Genomic DNA, 24,493 nt, shown 5'->3' on the forward strand with positions numbered 1-24,493 from the left:
AGCAATTGGAACAATGTCCAAAGGGCTATAAAACTGTTGTTGCATGTTATTTTGTATTTCTATCCAGCAATATCAGTGTTAGCTCTATATCTCAAAGACATCCAAAAAAAAGGGAAAAGATTATTTTGTACAATGTTATTTTGTACAAAATTACTTATAGCAGTTCTTTTTTGTGGTGACTAAGAACTGGAAATCATAAGGATGCCCATCAGTTGGGGAATGTTTAAACAAGTTGTGGTATATAGTTGTGATGAAAAAACCACTGTGCTGTACTAGGTGATAAGCAGGATGATTTCAGAAAAACCTGGAAAAGCTTAGATGAAGTGATGCATGTAAAGTGAACAGAACCAAGAGAACATTATATAGTAACAGCAATATTGTTCAATGAAGCGTTGTGAATGACTTATTGCAATGAACAACAGGAGCAGTGCAGTGCTCCAGAACAATCCCAGAGAATGTTATCTGCTTCCAGAGGGACAAAACTGAGTGAATATAGACTAAATGAAGTATCCTATTTTGCACTTTTTCTTTTATTTGAGTCTTATACAAAATAACTAATATGTAAGTGTTTTACATAATTGTACCTGTGTAAGCAAAAAAAAAAAAAAAAAGAAAAATAGTTCTTGTTCTGAAGGAGCTTACTTTGGAAGGACTGTATCATGTATATAACACTGATACTTAAAATTAACAAAAAGATTCAAGTGCTGTCATTATTTCCATGTTACAGATAAAAGGATTGAGGTTTAGAAAGGTAAATGACTATCCATGGTCACGCAGGTAGTGAGCATAAAAATCATAGATTAGACAGAGAGACAGATCTCTTCTAATTCCAAGTCCAGAATTTTTCCTACTACATTCTGACTCTAAAAGCAGAGGTGGGGAAAGCACTTTTAACAACTAACCAAATGTCAGGTGCTTTTCTGCTTCATTTTTTAGAACCAGTATAGCACTTTGGTCTTTTCTCATTCTCATTACATGACTATCCCATATCCTTTTCCAATTATATCTTTGTATTTCTGTTTTTGTATTTTCATCAGAAGTCATTATTGGAGATCTGCTATAGCCTATTGATATCCATACTGTATCTCTCTTTTGCTTTTTGGGTCACCCACAATTTTGATTCTTTAAAAATCATGGTATTTCAATGATCAATTATGATGGGCATGTCTCTCTTCAACATTGAAATGATTCAAACCAGTTCTACTTGTGCGGTGATGAAGAGAGCCATCTACACTCAGAGGGAGGACCGGGGGAACTGAGTTTGGAACATAACATAGCATTCTCACTCTCTCTGTCGTTATTTGCTTGCATTTTGTTTTCTTTCTCAGTTTTTCTTCTTCCTTCTTGATTTGATTTTTCTTGTGCAACAAGATAACTATATAAGTATGTATACATATATTGGATCTAACATATATTTCAACATAAAAAAAAAATCATGGTATTCCTTAATTCGTTATCTTGTGGTATTATGGATGGAATTTTGATGATAGAAAGATGTAATATTGTATTAGGGACCATCTAGGACAGTCCTTCAAAAAGTGTTTTCGGGTGCAGCCAGGTGGCTCAGTGAATAGAACACCAGCTCTAAAGTCTTTTGTGATGGTATTTCTTTTTAAGGAGCCATATTGGATTGTCCTTCATGATCGAATTGTGAGTGTTATTAACAGCCCAAGCTTCATTTCTGAGACTGAATGGGTTGGATACCCGTTTCAACTGTTTGACTTTACTGCTTGTCACCAGTCCTATTCTGAGATGAGCTGCAGCTACACTTTGGCTTTGGCACATGCTGTGTGGCATCATTCTAGCATTGGACAACTTTCTCTCATCCCCAAGTAAGTGGTCTAGATACCTTAGTAATTAAGTAAAAAGTCTTGTGTAGGCTAAAACAAAAGCTTGATTAACTGCAAACATAGTATTCTGATAATTAAGATGGGTTTTCATGTTCGTTTTATATTTGAAAATATTTATGTTTTTGAATTTTAAAGGTATCAAAAATCAATCTAGCTTTTCTTATATAGATATAACAAGAGATAGAGAACTGAATATAATTCTTTTAGTGATGATTCAGTGTTTTCTAATCCCTTGGGTTCTCTTTCCACAGTTTCATTATATAAGGTACTAGATGTGCTGAAATATTAGAAATTGATTTGAATTTACTTGATCTCTGGAATTTCCCTTTTCCCTCCATTAACTAAAAATAATTGTCCATATTTGTATTGCCCTTAAAGGTATGTAAAATGCTTTACTTACAATCTCCCTTTGAAGTTGTCAAGTATTAGCAATGCTATTTTTAGATGAGGATGCTGAGACTTCAAAGAGTTAAACTGATTCATCTGGTCTTGGTAGCTAGTATTAGAACTCTGAGATTCTAATACAGAGCTCTCTTGTCTTCAAAGTCCAGTTTTCTTTCTAATAAATAGTGCTAATTGTTTTTTTGTTTGTTTGTTTGTTTTGTGATTTGTTTTCCCCAAAACCTATTCCTCTTTCAGACTTCTGTTTTTGTAGAAAGAACTACCATTTTTTTAGTCACCCTTGTTTTGATCTTGATTCTTAACTCTTCGTTTACCTGTTATCCATTCTGTCATCAAATTTTGTCCATGTTTCTACCTTCACAACACCTGGTGTTTCCATTGCTCTCGAAGTACTCATCAATCAATCATGCTTAACTTCCTAATTGTATTCTCCACTTCAGTGCTTTGCTTATTCTACATTCTACACAATTGTCCCTTTTTTTTTAAGTATAAGTATCATCATATTAATCATCTTCTTCAGTAAATTCCAGGGCCTCTTTATTGCTTCTAGGATCAAATATAAACTCTCTCTGGCATTAAGGACCTTTTTTAACCTGTTCCCAAATCTGTTTTCCTGCTTTATTAAGCATCATTTTCTCCTTCATTCTGACTTGGGTCAGCCAAGTCAATTTCTTACTAATTCTTCACATATGACAATGCTTTTGCTCTTAAGTTGTCCACATGCCTTAAGTGGATGCTCCTTTCTAATACCTGCTGCACAGAATCCTTTGTTTTCTTCAAGAATCACCTCAAGCACCAATTTCTGCATGAAGTCTTCACATTGTTTTTCTACTCCCACTCCCTACTAGTGCTGCCCTTGACAGTACTATCTTGTTTTGCACATTTTACAGGTAAATACATACATACATACACACAGTCTTCCCTATATAGAACATGGTGCCTTGTGTATTATAAACAATAAATGTTTGCTAATTTATCTTTGAATTCCAGGTTCCTCACTGAAGCACTCCTTCCCATAGTAAAGACTGAATTCCAGTTACTTTATGTGTACCACCTTGTAGGACCTTTTTTACAAAGATTTCAGCAAGAGAGAACTCGGTGCATGATAGAGGTAAAATATGGTTTTTGTCTTCACTTTTTTTGTGTGTTTAGCATAAAACCCTAAATTCACGCACTATTAATATGAACCAGAAGTTAGAAATGAAGTCATTGTACTTAATCCACTACCTTCATTATTATTTAGTTGGCAGGAACATCCGTTCTATGATCCTTCTAGCTTGTTATATCTTGGGGGGAAATGTTGGCAACTTCTTCAAATTTTTCCATAGAAATACAATGATCAGTTATTTACCAGTCAGGGATAAAGTTTCAACCCAGTCAAAAGGACATGGAATGGATTGCATGTAGGTATGTGGGTAGATTGTAGCATATTGTTAGTAGGTAGTTTTTCCTTAGAAAGGAGATGTTAAATCAAGTCTGGAAAAAGAGTTGTGTCAGTTAAGTTACTGGAATAAAGAATCTTGTACACTTCATTCAATCATAAGGTTAAATTCCTTGTGGATAAACATAAGTAAAAGTCACATGAAATGATATATGGATGGGTAGTGATCTGTTCCGTTTGAAGTAGTTTTCCATATTGAGGAAATCATATATGCTTTGAATTATTAAAGTATTGATTCAACTCTCACTAGAACATAGACATTTTAAAACATGTATTTTTTGTCTCTGGACACTTCTTCTATAATTGATCTAAATAAATAGAATAAATCTGAAAAAATAGATCTGTCAGATAATTCAAGCCCATTTTATCAGCTAATCTTTGTTTATCAAACAGATTGGAGTGGCGTTTTATGATATGCTTCTGAATGTAGACCAGTGTAGCACCCACTTACACTACATGGATCCCATCTGTGATTTTTTATATCATATGAAGTATATGTTTACTGGTGACAGTGTGAAAGATCAGGTAAGTACTACTTTATGTGAATTATTTCTGGACCATTGAATATATAGTGGATTATATTGTCTAGACCTGCTGGCTTTCTTACTAGTACTTCACACAGGATTGTTTTTGTTCTGGCTTGTATCCCTTCCCTGGAGAGTATATTCCCTTCTAAAATCTGTTGCACAAAATCAGGAAAGCATGGTAATATAAATTTTTTTCTACATTGTTTTATTAAGAGAGATCTGTAAGTCCAAGGTAAATTATGTTAAAATGAAATTTTAAGGAAATTAATTTAAGATGTAGAAAACTGGGAAGTAAAATGTACTTTGGAGACTTTGGTATCAAAGGGATTTGCTAAGATTGGATTTGCTGTCACTATAACAGTAGTATCTTAACCTGTTTAGAAATAGAAAATATGAATCTAATTTCTTTGTGACCCAGAAAAATCTTTGTTAGATGGGGAAATGGCACAAAATAAGATGATATTTCACATTTGGTTACAGATTTAGGTTTAATCTAGGTTTAATTTAAGTCAGTTGCAAGTAAAGGGAGATAATTCTAATAGTAGCTAGTATTTATATAGCACTTTATAATTTGCAAAATGCTATCCACATGTTACCTCCTTTGATCCTTACAACAACCCTGTCAGGTGGGTGCTGTTATTCTCTTTTTACAGATGGACAGTGAGACTGAAAGATATTAAAGGATTTGCCTAGGGTCTCACAGCTAATAAAGATGCCTGAGGGAAGGGAAAAGGGAGTGCTATAAGCTTGCTTATTTTTCTGCATTCCCTTTTGTGCACTGTGATTTTTTTCATCATCCATGATTGTCATCTTTCTTTGTCTCTCATATTAAGTTTCATTATTTCATTTATCATTAATGCACTCTCAAATTCTATCTTTTCCTCTGTTTTATTCTTTCTGCCATTCTCCTTCAGACTAGCATTAACCTTCACCTGCATCATTATAATGGCTTCCTAATAATTCTTCCTATCTCCAAACTGTCCCAACCAACAATCCTGATCAGTTTTGCATTGTTGGCAGATTAATCTTCTTAATTCAAAACCTTAATCATTCATTCCTCTAATTTAAAAAGTTCACTAATTTCCTGTCGAAGTCCAGATTCCTTTGCCTTGCCTCTGGTCTTAATTCTGGTAGGTCCGTCCTGGAAGATTGACCTTGGCTATATCATTCTTCTTTGCCATTTTACATATCCAGTCTGTTGTCTTGTTTCTGTGTTCACATCATTTCCAATATATGTATGTCCCCTTAAGATAAAAATATCTTCCCTCTGAGCTTATCTTCATATAGTTTTTTGCATGTTATCTCCTCTATTAGAATATGAGATCCTTGAATAAAGGGACTGCATTTTTGCCCTTCTTTACATGCCCAGCTCTTAGCTCAGTGTCTGGAACTGGTTTGTGTATATTTGATCTCTCCTTTTTCCTATTCCCAAAACACTGTAAGACATTGTTCTCATGTACAAGAAGTACTTAGTAATTGTTGAATTTATTCAGAATCTTCCACTAAACTTTCTTGACTTTGTAGTCCTTAACTGTAGCCAAAATATATTGTTTATTGTCACCTTTTACTTAATTTAACACAACTGAATCTGTTTCCTACATCTGGAACACCCTTCCCCAACTTCTAACACTTGCTAAAATTCTCCCCATCTGCTTTGGGCCCTGATTGGTTCAGTGTGAATTTGTTTTCATTCCTCTCCCTGTGTTTTTTTTCCTCTGCTTCATTTATTACCTAGCCTTAATCAGTGAGGTGGGGCTTGCCTCAGACACATTGAAACCTCAGTTTAAAAAAGACCAAGGTTTCCCACTGCATCCAGGGCCATCTCTGGTTGTCCTGATCTATATAGATCTTATCACTGGATCATCTTTTATTAGATGGCTTCGGAGAAGAAAGTGAGGCCTGTGATTTGCAGGTCATGGCATCACCTTTATGAAATCATGGTCCTCTTTGAGAACAGAGTACAAATAAAAACAACAGCCCAGCTCCTAAGGCTAATTCAAATCTCACTCTCCTCAGTTCATAAATTTTAGAGTCTAAATGATATGTAATGTTTTTGCATATATTCTCTTTTTTTTTAGGTAGAGAAGATTATCTGCAATTTAAGACCAGCTTTAAAACTCAGACTGCGATTCATAACACATATCAGCAAAATGGAACCTGCAGTACCTCCACAAACCATAAACAGTGGATCTCCAGCACCTCAGTCCACTCAGGTGACAGTCAGTGTGGCTTTACCAGTAACTCAGTAAAGCCATTCATTGCTCCATTATGAAAGTTAAAGCACTGATTACTTCGGAAATGATGACAAAAACCCAATTGGTATGAACTCTTTTCTGCTGCATGGCGTCATACACATGGTGGATCTACTGGATATCTATCATTACCACCTCCTATCTGGATTTATCTCAAGAGAATAGAATAGTCTTATGCTATCCAGAAGAATTTATGTATGAGTGATACTCTGGGAACATAGCGGTGGTAATGATCAGTTGAATTTTATTTATTAGGTTCTTCACTTATTTCCTTTTTTTTATTTTTGGTGACAATTTTCAAACTTGGATTTTCTTATGGTATCCAACAGTAAAACATTTAGAGTTGGATCAAATGAATTATTTATAAAGCACTCAGCATAGTACCTGGAACATAGTAGACAGTATAAGTATATAAATACTCCCTTCTTTCCCCTTAGTCCTCTTCTTTTAAACTAGTTTAATTGGTAACTGTATAATTTCCTTTTTTGGTGAAAGAAGGATAACAGAATTTTTTACTCTTTATTTTTTAAAAAAGATCATTGTAAATTTCCATTCGCTTATTCAACTATTTCCAATAAAGAAAATAAATTGACAATAATTTTATGATTGGAAGATACCAAAGAGAATAAAATTTAATAGGTTCTGAACACTGCAGAGAAAATCATGTTTCAAAGAGGACTAATTCTTGCTTTTTAAGTTCAAGGTTGATCTACACAACTGGATAATGATATGATTCTACGCCTAGTCTTAACCAAATTTTTATAATGTTGAAACCTTTATATTTGTATAATGAAAAATTTTGTGGGATTTTGTGCTGTATATGGTTTAATTTGGACGTGCAAACAACAAAACCAATACTTGTAAGAAGTGTAAAATATTGTTTTAATTAAATAAATTTTATTAATATTATTGGTGATTTGAATTTTCTTCCCAGAGCAAATCTGAAAGAACCTTTGATGAAATAGAACTTAACCTAGATATTCTTGTATCTATGTTGTGTTATATTGGGTCTCAATTTTCCCCAGGGTTCTTTTGTAAAATAACTCGTATGTAGCACTATAAGTACCACAAAGTGTTTTTTTGTTTTTGTTTTTGTTCCCCCATCTTCCATAGTCCTATAGTGTAAGAATTAATCTCGTTTCATAGGAGACTGAGTATCCAATTCGTCTAAGGCCATAAAAATAATAATTTTGGAGCCAAAATTTGAACTCATGTTTCTGACAGCAAGTCCAGAACTCTTTCTAACCTCCATTTTGCCTCTTAAAAAAAAAGCAAATGGAATTTTATAGTGAAATTGTAAAACTGAACCTCTATAGTTTGTAGTTATACGTACAGTCAACCTTAAGGGTTTAACTATATTAGGATACAAAAATATCTCCCAAATCAAAGTGTAAGACTTTTGAATCTCAAATATTATTCTTGGAAAACCATAAGGAATCTATTATTCTTTCTTTGAGGAAAAAAAAAAATCTGTAAATGCTAAAGAGTTCAACTTTTGCAGTATAAGATGGAAGGTTCTGAGTATTCAAAAGATCCCACATAGCTTGGATAACCTCTTGTCCTATTCCACTTGGAAATATGTATCAATATGATACTGCCTTTCACATGAATATGACATCAGAATCATTGAATAGAATAAAGACAAAATGAAAATGATAACATGGAAAGAATGTGTCCATGCAATTTTAAATTATGCAAAAGTTAAATGTTCCTTGAAGTTAAATGTTCTCTGTCCTCAGTTTCAAAGATGAGAGGAAATTTTACTTTTCAACATTAAAATAAATTTAACAAAGTGTTTTTATTGGTAGTCGACATTTTGGAAGAAAGAAACTATAACAAAGCATTTCCCCCTACACAGACTTAGTGACATAAATTTAAATTATTCAGGCAAATATTTCAGAATTCATATAAAATTTCACATAAAAATCTCTGGCATTACTGGAAGAAGACTGGAAAGACAAGGTCTTATTGAAGCTATTCTTCCTTATAAAAAGAACTAAGCAAAACTCAGATGAATGAATATGGTTCTTGCTGCTGTTACCTGATGTGTATTAGCTTAAGTTTGGTCTCTAGCATGTACAAATATACATGGCAAATAAGATTAATGGTATTTACCCCGTTACCAGTTTTCACCATGTGTTTATGTTGTGCAATCAGCCAACAGCAAATTAATGAACTAGCCTCAAGTTTACATTTCTCTACCCCAAGGTTATCTAAGTCTTTTCCCTTGATTAAAGCTAATGGACAAAAAAAAAAAAAAAACTTTGATTTTTGCTAACAAAGGGATTAGAAGTTTAATTAATCTACCTATTAAACTTTGGCAAAAGATTTTGGGGAAAATGTAAGCTTAAGCATAATTTTTAGTTGCTCATTGTTAGCCAGCATTATCAGTTCTCTTTACAACTCAGTTCCTTTTCAAAATTAGTTATTTGTCACTATGATTTCCCTCTCGAGCTACTCCAAAGCAGGACAAAGTTAATGCAACAGCCGTGTTTACTGTCCGGTTTACTTCTTCTGGTGTTTTCCCAAGGGATGGATTGACTTCCATTATGTCTAATCCCGAGAGGAGCCCTGTAACAGGAAGTAAAAATACATTTTGTAAAATGTCAAGATTTTAAATTCAATCAGAAGTTGAGGAGATTAACCAAAGGAGTAAAAACAAGAAAAATAGTTTGCCAAATTTTATATACTACTACAGTCTGTAACAGTTAATATTCTTAAAAGTATCATACACAAGATGTTTGATATTTTGTTAATATACTGACAGTTTTGAAGTGGAGAAATATATAATAACTTTTGTAAACTAATTCCCCCGAAGATTTTATTTTCTTATATTTATATTTTCTGTTTTCTTAGATATTGGACATACCTGTTTTATAGATTTCTTCTGTAATATAGATACCTTCTCTGTAAGTCAGGCCTCCAGGGACAGGAGTGCCAGTAGCTGGTGTGAAAGATGGATCCAACCCATCCACATCATAACTCAGATGAATTGGTCTTTTTTTCCTTTAAGTGGAAGGGAAACCACATTGAAAGATGTTAACATTTAGTAGATGAGGACTGTATCTATTAGCCCAATACAATTCAGAAGCTTTATCTGAAGCCAAAAATTGTTTTCTTTAGAACATTTTCTATATTCTTGTATATATAATAATGCAGTTCTTATTAATAATAATATAATTAGTAGTGTATATATATCACAAAACCAAAAAGTGTCTTACCTTCCTATTAAGTAACTTAGTGTTTCTTCCATTACTTTGCCAATTCCAAGCTTATCTACTTCAGTCATTGAAAAAAATTTAATACCCAGATCTTTAAGGATGCGACTGTGAAAAGATATAATTGACTTGGTCAGTAGAGAGAAGCACAGGTGGACCAATTAAGATTTGTCCAAGGGTAATGGCATTAAGTATGCCATCAGAGATGAGAAAAAAATTGGATTAGTCATTCAGCAAAAGTGAGGGATAATTCAATGTATTCCACTGTTATTTCATAAAATGGAGAATAGTGAGCAAAACATGGTGTTCTATTTAAAATTTACAGGCAATGAACCCGTCACATGGAATGGGAAGATTGCACCACTAGAGGGAGCACAGAAAAAGATTTCAGATCCCATCACAGTATTTCAGAAGCATTTTTATTTTAAAAGCTGAATAAAAGCAAATCTTTTTTTTTTTTTTTTTAATATAGAAAGATAGCTTAGGAGTGCTTCCATCTTCACCTAGTTTTTTGTTTCTTTTTAAGTTCCATGCAATTAAAAATATGAAACATTTATAGCCTATGAACTGTGTATCTGCCTAAATTTGGATTATATGAGAAATTAATACACTTACTGTTCACCAGGATCCACATCTCTCAATCCAATATACACAATGTCCTTAGCTGATAAGCAGGGTGTCACCCAAGAGAATCCTGGAAGTTCAGGAATCTAAAAAATGATGCTTCTACTTATTTTTATTGTTCTTTCATAAACTTGTTTATTGTTATAAGTTCTATAGACAATATTACATTTAGAAAACAAAAATGCTAATGTATAGGTAAATACACACGTACACACATAAAAATATGTATGCTGGTCTTAAAACAATATGTGAAAAATATTTCTAACTCTTTCATGGACAGAATTCCAAGAAAGACGTTTTAATTGGAATTAGAAATAAAGAACTAAGTCCATATATAATTCTATCTCATATATAAGTATCTTAACAAGGAATAATTCTTTTTAGTAATAACATTTTCTAGGACTTAATACACTTGGTCTTAAAGCTACATTAACCTAAACCTGCATACATCTAATTCAAATGGACCGTCTGAGACACATTTTATGGAATAGGCCCAAGCACTTAGGATGCATCTGAGGCTTGATGCATTAAAAGTCTCAACCACCTGGCTTAGACCTTGGGAATGGGGTGCAAGAAAAACATTTATTATGAGCCAGGCACTGTACTAAGCACTTCAAAAATATTTCACTTGTTCCTCACCCTGAGAAATAGGTGCTATTTTTATACCCATTTTGCCAATAAGGAAACTGAGGCAACAGGTTAAATAATTTGTCCAGGATTATACAACTAATAGTGCCAGAGCAGTTTTCATTTCATGTCTTCCTCACTCTAGGCCCACTACTATGCCACCCAACTGCCTTGTAAAAATCATCATGGTGGTTGAGAACCCTGTTAAAAGCAAGATGGTACAAGGACAGTAGTTCTCCCACCTGTCTAAGTTTCAAAAAACTAATTCAGATGACAGAATTACAACACATTTCTTTACCTTTCCTTTTAGTTCCTTCAAAAGGAAAGACACAGGCTGTCCATGTAAGTTTCCACTTGTGGTTGTCAAAGGAGTGTTGATATCAGTATGTGCATCTACCCAAATGACGCAGAGATCTGGATGAACCTTAGCATGGCCAGAGATGGTTCCAATTGCCAAACTTTAGGAACAAAAAAGTTGTGTAAGCAGAGAGATTACACCATCTTTACATAGTGAGTGACATATTTACTTTTTAAAAGCCCCTGTTCATTTTGCCTTTGAACATCACACTGACTGGGGGGTAGGGGGGGAGCGGGGAGGGGAGAAGGGAGAGAAGTAGTATCCAGTGGGTCATTCCAACAGACAAGATACATGAGAAAAAACAGTTATAATTGTGTGGAGCAATGTCCCTTATCCATGATATTTATTGATAAATAGTAATTACTTGCGTTGATGATGGTCCTAAAGTTACTTTATTTTGTAAAAACGGTTTTGGTTTGTCTTAATCCTGTTCATATATAGTAGCAGCTAAAATTCAGCAAAATTGTAGGAGGGCAAATGTGTTTGTAAGAATATCAGCCACACAAATAAACTGTTCAGCGACTATTTTATTCTCAGTTAACTCTTTGCTTATTGTGGAATCCCATCCTGCTCTGCTTAATAAATATTACAGTCCCTAATGTGGGTAAGTTACCTAAGGGTGAATCTTTCTGTGCTATCAATGTTATGAGACTTGTACATCTAAATAGCTTTTCATAGGTTATCTCATTTTATTATCTATCACAAGGTATGGTATTATTATTACAAGTATTATTAATGTTGTTATCCCCGCTTTACAGATGAGGGAAAGACCCAGAAAGCTGGACAAAAAGTGATACAACGTACTGTTGTAGCAGAACTGTTTCAAACACTGCAAGTAATGAAAAGAGGGGAGAATGACAGAATCTTCTTTTTACCCTAATGGACATTACAAATACAGAAGGGTTGACTATTTGGGGCAACTAAGTAGTGCAGTGGGTAAGATCTGGGTCTGGCTGTAGTCAGGAAAACCTAAATTCAAATGCAGCCTAAGACACTAAACTATGTAATCCTGGGCAGGTCACCTGTTTGCCTTGGTTTCCTCAATTGTAAAAAGAAGCTACTAATAATACCAATCTCACAGGGTTGTGAGGATCAAATGAATTCTTATTTGTAAGACACTTAGCATAGTGTCTGGTATATTGAAGTTGAATACAGTAATTTTTCAGTTGTGTATGGCTCTTCACAAGCCTATTTGGGGTTTTCTTGGCAAGGTTATAGAGTGGTTTGCCATTTACTTCTCTAGCTCATTTTACAAATGAGGAAATTAGGCAAACAAGGTGAAATGACTTAGCACAGATGATAAGTATCTGAGGTCTGTTTTGAACTCAGAAACATAAGTCTTCCTGACTGCAGGCCCAGTGGTCTGTCATACTGCATCACCTAGCTGCCTTGGCACTTAGTTGGCGCTCTATAAATGTTTATTTCCCTGGTGATTTCTACTTAATATTATTAACTACTCAGCTTCCCTTGACAGCATGTTTATAGTTCAAAAAACACTTGAATTGAAGTCAAAATATATAACGTCAAGTTCCAACACCTAACAGCTATGAGACAATGAGCAAACCATTTCAATCTCTCACATTGTTTTCTCATCTGTTTGGGGAATAATACCAAAATGACCTACTTGACAAGAGCTGTGAGGACAACAACCTTGAAGGGCTATTCACATGTGATATGGTCTTTCTTAGAATAATTTAGTCAGAAGCACTTAAGTCAGTGAATTAAAAAGTGAGACCTGTGATCCCCGCCAAGTACCAAACTGATTCTCCCATTCTTCTTTACTTCTGCGACTACTTCAGCCAGCTGCTCATTAGCTTTACCCACAGTCCTTGGATTCTTCACAATTTGAAAGGGGGTATCATTGGTCACATCAACAAAAGACAAGTTCCCATAATCTTTCACGTCACACCCTGCAATGGAAACAAAACACACACCAGGTTACCCTCAACAACTCTAGACCTAGATTCCTTAAAATGTACTACATAAGGCCACTGAAATGGATTTTTTCTGAAACATAATACCTGGTTCCATTTTATTATCCTATGAGAAAATATCACTTCCTTGTGTAGGTTGCTATTATTTTTATCTTTGTCCCATGTTCCCCCAAATATGAATGACTTAAGAGAGCTAAAGTCTTGATCTGATGCCTCAACGTGGAATTAGGATGACTTTGGTTCTTGAAGAATAAGTCATTGGAGTCCAAGATCTGACAGGTACTCAGACATGGAGAAACTGAGTTTGGGTCCAAAGACCCTGTACAAAGATAACTTTTTTCAATGATACAAGATAAGGGGAATGGAAGGGAATAGGCGTTCATATTAATACAGTTGCTGGAACATGGTGGATACTCTATCATCTTATTTGACTTTTGCAACAATTCTTATGAGGTAGGTGCTATTGTTGCCCATATTTTATATAGCTGAGGAAGCAAACAAGCAGAGATTAAGTGAATTGCCAGGAATCACAAAGTAAATGTCTCAGGCTAGATTTTAACTTAGGTCTTTTTCATCTTGAATTCAGTGTTATATCCACTATGCCACTTACCTACCTAGTACACAATATTAGGATAAAATGGCTTTCTTCTCAATGCCATTCTAGCTAAATTCTGAGTTGTTCCTTTAAAGATTGGTGTCAGAGATTAGTAGGAGGGCAGAAGAGGTTGGGGAAGAAAGGAGATGGCCACAGCAATTCATAAAATTATTATGTAGAAAGGTTGTTTCAATGAAACACCCCAACTGATTAAGCCATAGAAATGTTGCTTTTCTAAAGAAGTTCATAGAATAATGTTATGGTCCAGAACTCTGTACTTGAAACGAGGATTCTTACAAGGTGTTAACTCAGAGGAATTGATAATACAATGGTTATCTAGTTTAGCCTGGTGATTAATAGTTCTCTAGTTCAGTACTTAATATAGTTCTACAAGATGTACACCTATGATAATGTGGTTATAATAGAGTATATAAGCTGGGACAAACTCAGCCAGAGACATTCCATCTTTGGTCAGGCTCTCCTGAGAGACTGGTTCGGGCTTGGGAATAAACTCTGAAGGGGATGGGAGACAGACTCAGAGAAGACAGAAGACTGGAGGCTGGAGCACAAGCTCTCTGACTGAGACAGACTTCAAGACAGAGACCATTGTGGTGGTCCTCCTGCTTCCTCCACAGAAACCAAGACACATTCTGGAGGACCTCCAGAGAGCTAGCCCGGGCCCCTTTGAGTCTGTCCCTAAGCCCTTCTGAGTCTATCCCTGAGCCCTCTCTGAGTCTGTCCCTGAGCTATCTCTGAGTCTGTCCCTGAGCCCTCTCTGAGTCTGTCCCCAAGCTGTCTCTGGCTAAGTTTGTCCCAGTTTATATGCAGTATACCGAGTATAAGCCAATCATTATATCACAAGGGAACATGATTTGTAAATTCAACTGAACTAGAGAACTATCAATCACCATGCTAAACAAGATAACCATTGTCTTATCAATTCCACTGACTTAACACCTTGTAAGAATCCTTGTTGCAACTGCAGAGTTCTGCCCCATTACAGAATGTGACTAAATAAAGACCACAACAAACCAGATTTGTCTCTTTGAAATTAAACTACATCACACACAGAGGAGACACTTGCTTTGGCCACATTATTGAGGCCCAAGAATGAAGATAGACTTGACCATTTGATCTAGACTCTAGATTCTAGAGATTGGCACCATAATTCTGGTACAGTAGCCTTGGGGACATAATTGATACATATAAACATATTAACAAAGAAGAATTGCTCAGGAGAAGTGCTATTAAAAAAAAAATGTTATATGTATGACCAGAAAAAAAATGGGCTAATCATGTAGTGAGAGTGAGGGATGGCTACTGAAAAGTACAAGTTGTATTGGTTCTTATATAGTCTCAGAGTTTTACACTATGATATTGTAGCTCTTTATGATACAGTGAAGTGTCTAGATTTATAAAAATATTAGTGCCATTAAAAAAATAAAGGTTATTTAAGAGGAAACTTAAGATAATGCTAATATTGCCCTTAGACTTGATTCTCTCAAATCTAAATGAAAAAAAAAAAAAAAAACTTCCTGCCTATCTCCAACCTTCAGCTTGATTAGATGGGTTTATGGGGTAGCTCAATGGCACAATGTATACAGTGCTAGGCTTGGAGTCAGGAAGACCTGAATGCAAATGTGGTCTCAGAAACTTGCCAGGTGTGTGATCCTGGGTAAGTCACTAAGCCTTGTTTGCCACAATTTTTTCATCTGTAAAATGAACTAAAGAAGGAAATGGCAAAGCACTTCAGTATCTTTGTCAAGAAAACTCCAAATAGAGTCATCAAAAATTGGACAAAATTGAAACAACTAACAACAAAAAGTGGGGTTATAGAAAGAGGACATCAGAAAATGCCATGACCACTTCTAGCCTTTTTACCTCGACCCAAGTGGATCTTGGATAAATGGCCAATTTCAGGAATCCATTTCCTGATTGTGGGCTTTATCCTTAGATGATTCATTTATTCACAAAGTACTTATTGAATACTTCTGTCTCCTACCTATTTCATACTTCCTTTTCAAATTGTGGACAGTCTCTGAAGATCTATGTTCTTCTATTTGGAGAAAGAAAATGTCAGATCTACCCTGAATTTTCCACCATGCATTAACCTGAATTTGGTCTTCACAGAGGAGATTAAGTCAGAATGATCTCAGTCTTGTAATAGAAGTTACCTAGTTCTTGAAGTCTTTCAACTAGGCCAGCCTTTCTCAGCACTGCAGGGCCTTCTTCTACCCCTCCTCGTGGCTAAGGATTAAAAAGTAAAAACAACAAATAAATGATTCAGTTATGTCAGTCTGAAAAGAAAAGGATGTCTCCTGTGGTATGTAATTTTTTTTGAAATCCTTGAATAGAAAGGGCTATGTAGATTCTGATTATTATTGGCTTTACATAGAGGTTTGCCTCTTCAATGATATCATGAACTCCTTGAGGCTAGGAACTGTTTTTTTCTTTCTTTGTATCCCTAGTATTTAGCATAATACTTGGCACATAGTAGGAGCATAATACTTGGCACATAGTAGGAGCTTAATAAGTACATGTTGACATAACGTGACTTGCCCAACAAGGTAACTAAGGTGGAACACTTGTTTTAAAATACATAAACTAAAACACATAGGATTACAAAGGATCCAATTTTTTTTCAGCACAGATACTACGTCCTATTTGGCATATCAAGATTTCTTTCTACATTCACTAATCATAAGAATATGGCCAGAACAGACATTTTTACCTTTATGTATTAAGGAGATAGTTCTTTTTTTTTTTTTTTCATACAATGTAAGATTTATTTTTTGGAAATCGAATAATGGAAAAATTTCTCTGTAGATTGGATATAAAATACAATTCAGAGGATAATTAGGTGAAGCCAAAATAGATATGGGGAGGGAGGGAAGTGAATTCTTTAGGAATCCCTTCAAGCTGTCAAACTAAAAAGAAGTCATGAAAGGTAGCATAAGCACACTGAATTACTTACCTAGATATTCCTTCAGGTTTGGAATGCTAAGAAATGGAATCAAAGAGCAAATCTACTTTGTCCACAAGAGGGGCCTCTTTTCCTGCTTTAAGATGTAGAACTGAAGTGTGTTTCTGAGACCCATAAGAAAGTCAATCTCTTTCTTGCGTGCACATTTATGTGAAGAAAATGCAGATTTGGGGACCAGGAGAATTACAGCTTCTTATCCTGATCCCTAAAGATTCATGGAAAATACTGCTACTAAATCTTTCTAGATCAAGGGTCCTTAACCTATTTGCCACTTAGTTTGATAAAATTTATGAACCCCTCCTCGATGTTTTTCCTTTCAGAAAAGTATACTCCACTTCTAGCTACTTCCAGACTCTGATGTTTTAAAGTTCTTTTTTTTTTTTTTTTTTTTTTGGCTGAGGCAATTGGAGTTGAGTGACTTGCCCAGGGCCACACAGCTAGGAAGCATCAAGTGTCTGAGCCCATATTTGAACTTAGGTCCTCCTTACTTCAGGGCTGGTGCTCTATGCACTGCATTAATTACCTGCCCCAAAATTCTTCAGATAAAACACACAGGATTACAAAAGAACCAAATGAAAAGCAATTGTCAAAATGCTGTTTTTAAACAAGTTTAAGGGGTCTAATTTAAGAAGCTAAGAAGTACTATTTTATATCTTGTTTTTCCAAACCATACTTTTACACCTGTGCAGTTTGCTGTTAGTAGCTTTGCTTATACAAAACCAGTTCTTGATTACAGTGATCAACAGATCATCCAAACAGCAATTATTGAGCATATCTTATGTGCCGGGCACTGTGTTAGGTACTGGGAATATAAAGACAAAGATAAAAACTGCCCTTGCTCTCAAGAAGTTTAATTATGAAATATGTAGGAAATAGAGTCAATTGGCAGGCCAGCCCTCCTCTGTGGTAATCCAGATTCACCCTTAATGAATCATTTCAATAAAAAAATCCATTCCTAAAACAAACCAGACTAGTTCAAATTGCAGGTGACAACCTAGTCATAAATCAAACTCACCATGTCCTCAACACTTACACCCTTTCTTCCCAGCACCATTCTTTCATTATTATTTTTTCTGTTTCCTGTTTTTTGTCCTGTAAATTATAATGATATTGAAGGCAGAAACTATTTCATGTTTGTTTTTGTAATCTCAGGACCTTTTCCTGTTTCTTACACATAATAGAAATTTAATTGAAAATTTGCTAAATTTAATCTAATAATTTTGTCTTTTCTTTCTCTTTTCTACAGTTTACTTCTTCCCATCTAGGGTCAATCTTCATTCTTCCTCCCTTAGGTAAAGACTGATTATGAAAGGAGCAGAAAAACAAAGTAAAGATATGCTTTTCTCTTTTCTCCCACCATCTCACTTGAGTAAAGCCTAAATGAAAAGAAGAGAGGAAGAAAACTGGTGCCAGAGGCAGGAAAAGGAATCAATTTCCTTTAAATTATTATGACTTTTGTGTAATTTATTCTTTAGCTTCTGCTTCCTTTCCCCTGCATCAGTTGAAAAAAGTCTTCTCAAGCTTCTCTGAAGTTTTCATACATGCCATTTCTTATGGCACAATAATATTCTATTTTATTCAAATACAACTGATTTATATAGTACAGTTTGTTACAAGGGAAGGTTCTCTGAGGAGCAAGAGGAGTCATTAGGAAATGATATCGATGTTGTCGGAGGTTTTTTTAAGACATCAAATTTTTTTTCAATAGGGCACAACAACAAATAAACAAAAATTATATCAATTTATCTAGCCATAAATTCCTACTTCCCTCTCACCTAGTATCTTCTCTTTAGTTCTCTCAAATCACTTGTAAGTATTATCTAAAAAAGTCTTTCACCCCTAATTATTCAGTGTAATAGTGAAAAAACGGAGGGGAACGGTTTGTTTAATACTTGTCCCCATTAGTGGAGCAATCTACTCTCCATATGATGAATAGAGTTAATGTTATTCAATCAAATCAAACATGTCTAATTCTTTATGATCTCATTTGGAGTAAAGACACTGGAATGGTTTCCCATTTCCTTCTCTAGCTCATTTTACAGATGAGGAACTGAGGCATACAGTGTTAAGTGACTTGCCCAGCTAGTTGATATTTGAGGTTAACATTTGAACTCTGGAAGTTGAGCCTTTTTGCCTTCAGGGCCAGCTCTCCATGTACCACCTAGCTGCCCAGATTGGAGAAATCCTTCCTTGGTTCTGGGAAAACCAGAGCTATCAGTGACACAATGTTATAGGAGCAATGAATTATTTAAGAAAAATGTCACTAGGGCAGCTAGGTGGTGCAGTGGGTAGAGCACCAACTCTGAAATCAGGAAGACCTGAGTTCAAATCTAGCTCAGACACTTAATACTTCTAGAGTCACAACTGGATAACTTGTCCAATGTTTTTATTTATTTATTTTGACAAGCAGGGTTTGTGGATTTTATGGCAAACTTTGTCTATGTTAACAGGATTATAAAATAGGATAATTTAGGGCAGCATTTTGTGCTCCATCCCTTTCAATAAAAGAAAAGAAACTTTTAAAAATCATTAATTTTTATGTCTTAAACTATTTATTTATTATGCTTCTACTATGATCAAAACCCTGTATTTGGTGCTTGGATCCCGTGGCTGCTGAAGATGCTTATAAATAACCTTGAGGCATTTGCATGCTACTATGAGCCAAAACATGTACAAAAGTAAATAAATTTCAGGTAATTTAAGAACAGAGAATTAACCAGGGGACAATTTTCAAGGGAGCAGATCATGGAAGGGTTTTTTTTTAGAGTTGGTGACATCAGAACCATGCTTTGAAGAGAAGCTACAAGATATAAATTTGTTCTGAGTTTCAAAAGCAGAAATCCCAAAGCTTAGAAGCCAACCCTAAAGTAAAGTTTTTTAAATAGCAAAATCACCCCTTACACTTTCCTTGGCCAGAGACAAGCAACGTTCTTGTAACTGAATTTATGTTTACTTCAAGAAAGTTGTGGATACCCAATATCAATTGATCAAATGTCTACTCTTGCTTTTCCACTCGAGAGAAAGCTACTGTTTTGCTCATAACAGTATATCTTTCTCCTCTTCCCCACCTCCTCCCCCAAACTCTACCCTATTATTGGTTAGAGGTCAAACAGAAAAGTTAATCAATAGTGGTATATTTGTTGGCTAACCATGTGGAGGTGAATGAAACCAATCTCAGAGCTGACAATCACTCTCTGGCTACATCTGACTCTGTTCTGAGCATCTCACCGCCAAATTAGAACAAGGTGCTGGGACTCTTCTCCCATCAAGCGCACTGGTGGATAATAATAACATTGATTTAATGGGAGATAAGTATTTAGCATCATTCCTATAGGTGGAGTGTACACAGCAGGGGAATGATCTCATACAGTAATATACACCAGGCTTGAGACATAGGAGGCAAACCAAAAAGTAGGCATTGAATTCAGAACAGCAATTACTCATTTTTATTCTGACAATCATCATTAAGACAAGCTCCTATAAAACCAGGTTGGCCCTAATTGCCATTCTAACTTATTTCATCAACAGCTACCCAAACCAGATTTCATTCTGTCTTGTTTTGGTCTTAATACGCACAAAATAGCATGGAGTGCCGGTTTCATGTAATACTATGAGGTTATTTGATTCAAATATGGTATGATTAGAAGGAGCAGTGGATTTGAAGCCAAAGGAACTTAGTTCAAATCACTCCTCTTTATATACTTACTTATGAGCCATTGGGCAAGTCATTTCATTTTCTCATTGCCTCAGTTTCTTTAACCATAAAATGGGAGAAAAGATGGACTAAATGATCTTTAAAGTCCCTTGAAACATTTTGTCCTCTCCCTACTAAACTGTAAGTACCTCTCTCAAATTCCATATCAAGGCCTTGGTTTAAAATACTATAAGGATTTAATCACAAGCATTTTGTGCTAACAATTATATAGTACTTTAAAGTTTGTGAAGCACTTGCCTTTATTTGGAGGCAAGTAAATAAAATCCAAATAAAATCCCAACTCTTTATGATATAAGACCCCATTGATACTCAGACTGTTTAGCACAGGTTCAAAGAAATTGCTTAGGATGAGGAGGGAATAGAGCAAGTAAATGATCAGAAACTGAAGCTGGGAGGGGGATAGAAAGGACAAATTCCAGGGATGCTATAAACCACTCCCAGGAATTAGGGTTGGGAGAAAAACTGAAAAACTTGTAGAACTTGAATGTGCTCAGAAGCATTTTAACTATGAATACATTACATACAAGTTGTCCACTTGCTTAATCCATTTTGTATAAAAACAGTATGAGGTAGAGAAGAATACAGTTTAATTGAAAAACATACTTGTCAAGAAATGTTAATGTACATTTAATAATGCTGCCAAAATGACCCTACTCAAGTAAGAAGGTTAATTTATTCTCTCTTTAAATTGTTATTCTTTTATTTAATAATCTGTTTCCCACTAAGTCTTTTCAGCAAAGAAAACTTCACTTTTGTCAATGCTAAGTTCTATATAAAGATGTACAACACCCTTCTTTATGACAAGATCACATAAACTCAAATGGGTTGATAGTTCTTTTAAAAAAAAAAAAAGGACCAGATAATGTCACAACTTCAATTTCTTTCTTCCTGATAATTTGTCCTGAAAATGTAGTTAATTGACACTTATTATGCTTCATTTGGTTCTAATCCTTTCCCTAATTTCTCATTCATTAGAACCAACCTACCTGGTTTAGACTTCTAATTTGGCAAGAATCACATTTACTTGCTAAAATGCTGCATGTGGTTTTTTTGTTTGTTTGTTTGTTTGTTTGTATTTCAGTTTTTTGAAAATTTCAAAGATAATCCCATTTACATCTCTTTATTGGTCATTCCCTCTTGGATCTATTTATGTTAGGGATGTCCCCCCCTTCTTTCCTAACCAATTTGCTGATATATCTCCTCATTAGATCAATCTACTTTTGCTAGACTGGTACCAGCACCCAGAGCATAGGAGAAAAATTGTAAGGCCCATAACCTCTACATTAGTATTAATGCTAATCTGCATTTGCATATCTGAAAATTAGTTAAATTACTGTGAATTAGTTTACTGAAGTCAAGGCATTATGATAGATTTAGGACAATACACAAGCCCCCTGGAGCCAAAGTTAGCCGATTTTATTCTTCTATTTCCATCTTTTTAACTGTTCTATGAAACAGTCTAACAGAATTATGTCTTGTATTTTCATTGGAACAGTCTATACGTTTCCCAGTATGGTACAAAGAAAGGAAAGCTGCATGTAGAATAAAGTACCTGGCATAGAATTCTGATTCTGTTGTGACAAAGAGCAAATATTTCCATTCCACCTCAGTCCCTTAGGCCTCAGTTTCTTTATCTTTAAAATGAAGAAGCTAGAAAGTAGCTAAAATTCCCTACAATTCTAAATATATGATCTCAAAAAAAGCTCTCCTGGTTCTATAAAACAGTACATTTTTCTATTTTGTAAATCCCCCTTGAAAAAATAATTATAGGGTTTTTTCTTTAAAGAATGGAAATAATTTTGATTGTCCATCCAAATACCTTTTTTTTTTTTTGGCTGAGGCAATAGGGGTTAAGTGACTTGCCTAGGGTCACACAGCTACGAAGTGTTAAGTGGCTGAGACCACCAAATACCTTTTTTAGCAGGAACAATTGCTTTCCGCACTTTTATCTTAGCCTAAGTTTGCCTCTGAAAAATACAAGTTATAATTGAGAATTCAAAACTTTAAAAAGTCCCTGAGAGCTAAGAAAAAGCAATGAAGCCCAAGGGAAGGAACCGAAAGATCCCTAGACGTAATATATATATTTAAAATTGTTATTGATATTTTTTTGTTTTATATTACCTTCATTTCTTAATACTTCTCTTCCTTCCCTTTCCCTCTCCCCTGAAAGCCATTCATAATATAAAACTTTTTTTAAAAAAAAGATAGAAAAAAGGAAGGAAAGAAGAAAACAAAAAAAAAAAAAAAAGAAAAAATAAGTCAGCAAAATTAATAAACAGATCAGAGTTAAAGTCCCCCATTTCACTGCTCCCTCCCCACCCTGGTAAAAAAGGAAGAGGGGGGGTGGTGCATTTTTTCTTTTCCTCTTACTGGGCCAGAAATATCTTTTAAAGGGAAAGCTTCATATAAAAGCTTCTCTATTATTTTCTCTCTTTATTCATTCTGTTTTTCCTATCTTTTCCCCATTTTAATTAATGACCTGTAACTTCCGGGTTTGTTTGTATAACACTTCTAACCTTAAGATAGAGTTTTTTGGAAATTTTCACGTCAGTGTTCTTGTTACTTAGTTGATACATTACAATGGGAGGCACTGAAGATCCCTGGGAGGGGTGAAAAGCTGTCACACCATGTAATTAGTCAATGTAAAGTGTTTTTTCCTAACAGGTGCTTAACTAACAAACAGATATGCACCACAATGTAAGCCTTAAAGTACAATATGTAAATATTATTATTATTAAAATGAAATGGAAAGAGCACAAGTTATTTAACTTTGCAGTGCCTTAGTTTTCTCATCTATAACAAAATGAGGAAGCTGTTCCATGTCTATGATTCACTTACTGAATGGAATTAGAATAGAGCTTCAATCTGGCATATTATGCTACCATTGGCATTTTCTGAAAAGTAATTCTATAATTTGATAAGGGATTCCATGTACATGAGAAATGAACAGTTAATCATTCTATGTCAATGTTCAATGTCAAAGATGAATAATTTAAATTTTGGGGAAACATAGTATATGTATGAAGCAATCATTTTAAAATTATACAAATTAAGAGTTTTAAGGGTGACTTATAAATTTGTTTTTCTAGGCATTGATTGATTAAACGTATTAAAGCCACCATTTTCTTAAATTAAAAAAAATATTAATATAAAGAATGAATGTGCAAAGAGTTCATATCAATTCAAATGAAATTACTTATTTTCAATTTTTATAATACCTCTTGACTAAAAAGCAAAAGAGCGGTTCAAATACAAAAAATTGGCAAAGATCAGAAGCAGCTAAGTAAATTGGTCTGTGACCCAACTCCAACAATGTACCACAAAATTATGTGACTTTTGGATAATAATTCTGCAGGTTCACATAGCCAAAGGATATCAAAAGCACCAGACGAATTTGAAAGGTTAAAAAATTTCAACAAACTTCAAACTGGAGCAATACACTTAAAAGAATGAGAATGAGAAACAGCACCCTTTATTCACCTGTCCTTTGGAGAAAGGTCCTCCGATGATCCCAATTGACTTTGGCTTGGAACTCATACTGTCCTGATCCTCCTCTTATCTATATTCCAAAGGGACAGACAGGTAGCTCTCCTCCCAGTGCCAGCTGTAGTTCTGAGTGACAGAGGGCACTTTAGGCTCCATTTATAATAGGGTTGACGTTGTTTACCTTTACGGTAATGAGAAAGAAACTCTCTCCGCCTCCTGAACAGAAGGATTTCACAAGTGTCAACAAAATTCCCCACTCCCAGCTAGTTGTCCTTGAGCTTACCACAGATGGGAATGAACTTAATTGTGGGAATCTAACAAATTCAAATCATCCTAATGCATTCCCCCCCCCCCCACACACACACACACAAAAGGATTGGACATGTTTTCCCAAATAGATTCCCACTCTACAAGTTCAACATCAAAGAATCTGATGAATTAAGTTAATAATCATCTATTAATTACCTACTTAATCCTTCTT

The 24,493-nt window shown here is 34.9% G+C and overlaps 2 protein-coding genes across 3 annotated transcripts in view; one reads left to right on the top strand and one right to left on the bottom strand.

Annotated features, from left to right (window-relative positions):
• Window positions 1–7,381, top strand: part of MED23 (mediator complex subunit 23) — a 55,713-nt gene extending 48,332 nt beyond the window's left edge. For both annotated transcript variants that reach the window (XM_023503213.2, XM_003769438.4), the window contains 4 exons: window positions 1,618–1,832; window positions 3,243–3,363; window positions 4,087–4,218; window positions 6,299–7,381. In XM_023503213.2, coding sequence (XP_023358981.1) covers window positions 1,618–1,832; window positions 3,243–3,363; window positions 4,087–4,218; window positions 6,299–6,469 — 639 coding nt within the window. In that variant the 3' untranslated portion in view covers window positions 6,470–7,381. The remainder of the gene's footprint in view (window positions 1–1,617; window positions 1,833–3,242; window positions 3,364–4,086; window positions 4,219–6,298) is intronic.
• Window positions 7,382–8,251: 870 nt separating this feature from the next.
• Window positions 8,252–24,176, bottom strand: ARG1 (arginase 1). The gene is made up of 8 exons (XM_023503214.2): window positions 24,007–24,176; window positions 16,003–16,075; window positions 13,035–13,209; window positions 11,240–11,399; window positions 10,306–10,400; window positions 9,694–9,798; window positions 9,342–9,478; window positions 8,252–9,043 (listed from the first exon to the last, which is right to left on the bottom strand). The coding sequence occupies exons 1-8, from the start codon at window positions 24,061–24,063 to the stop codon at window positions 8,898–8,900; spliced, it is 948 nt and encodes a 315-aa protein (XP_023358982.1). The 5' UTR covers window positions 24,064–24,176; the 3' UTR covers window positions 8,252–8,897.
• Window positions 24,177–24,493: the final 317 nt, after the last annotated feature.

The sequence above is a fragment of the Sarcophilus harrisii genome, chromosome 4, assembly GCF_902635505.1.
Source record: "Sarcophilus harrisii chromosome 4, mSarHar1.11, whole genome shotgun sequence".
NCBI lineage: Eukaryota > Metazoa > Chordata > Mammalia > Dasyuromorphia > Dasyuridae > Sarcophilus > Sarcophilus harrisii.

Coding starts and splice junctions, on each gene's coding strand:
- ARG1 (XM_023503214.2), bottom strand. CDS start 24,063: ATGAGTTCCAAGCCAAAGTCAATTGGGATCATCGGAGGACCTTTCTCC. Junction 10,401..11,239: donor TGAAGGAACTAAAAGGAAAG/GTAAAGAAATGT, acceptor ATCATTTTTTAG/ATTCCTGAACTTCCAGGATT. Junction 9,799..10,305: donor GATGTGGATCCTGGTGAACA/GTAAGTGTATTA, acceptor ATCTTTTCACAG/TCGCATCCTTAAAGATCTGG.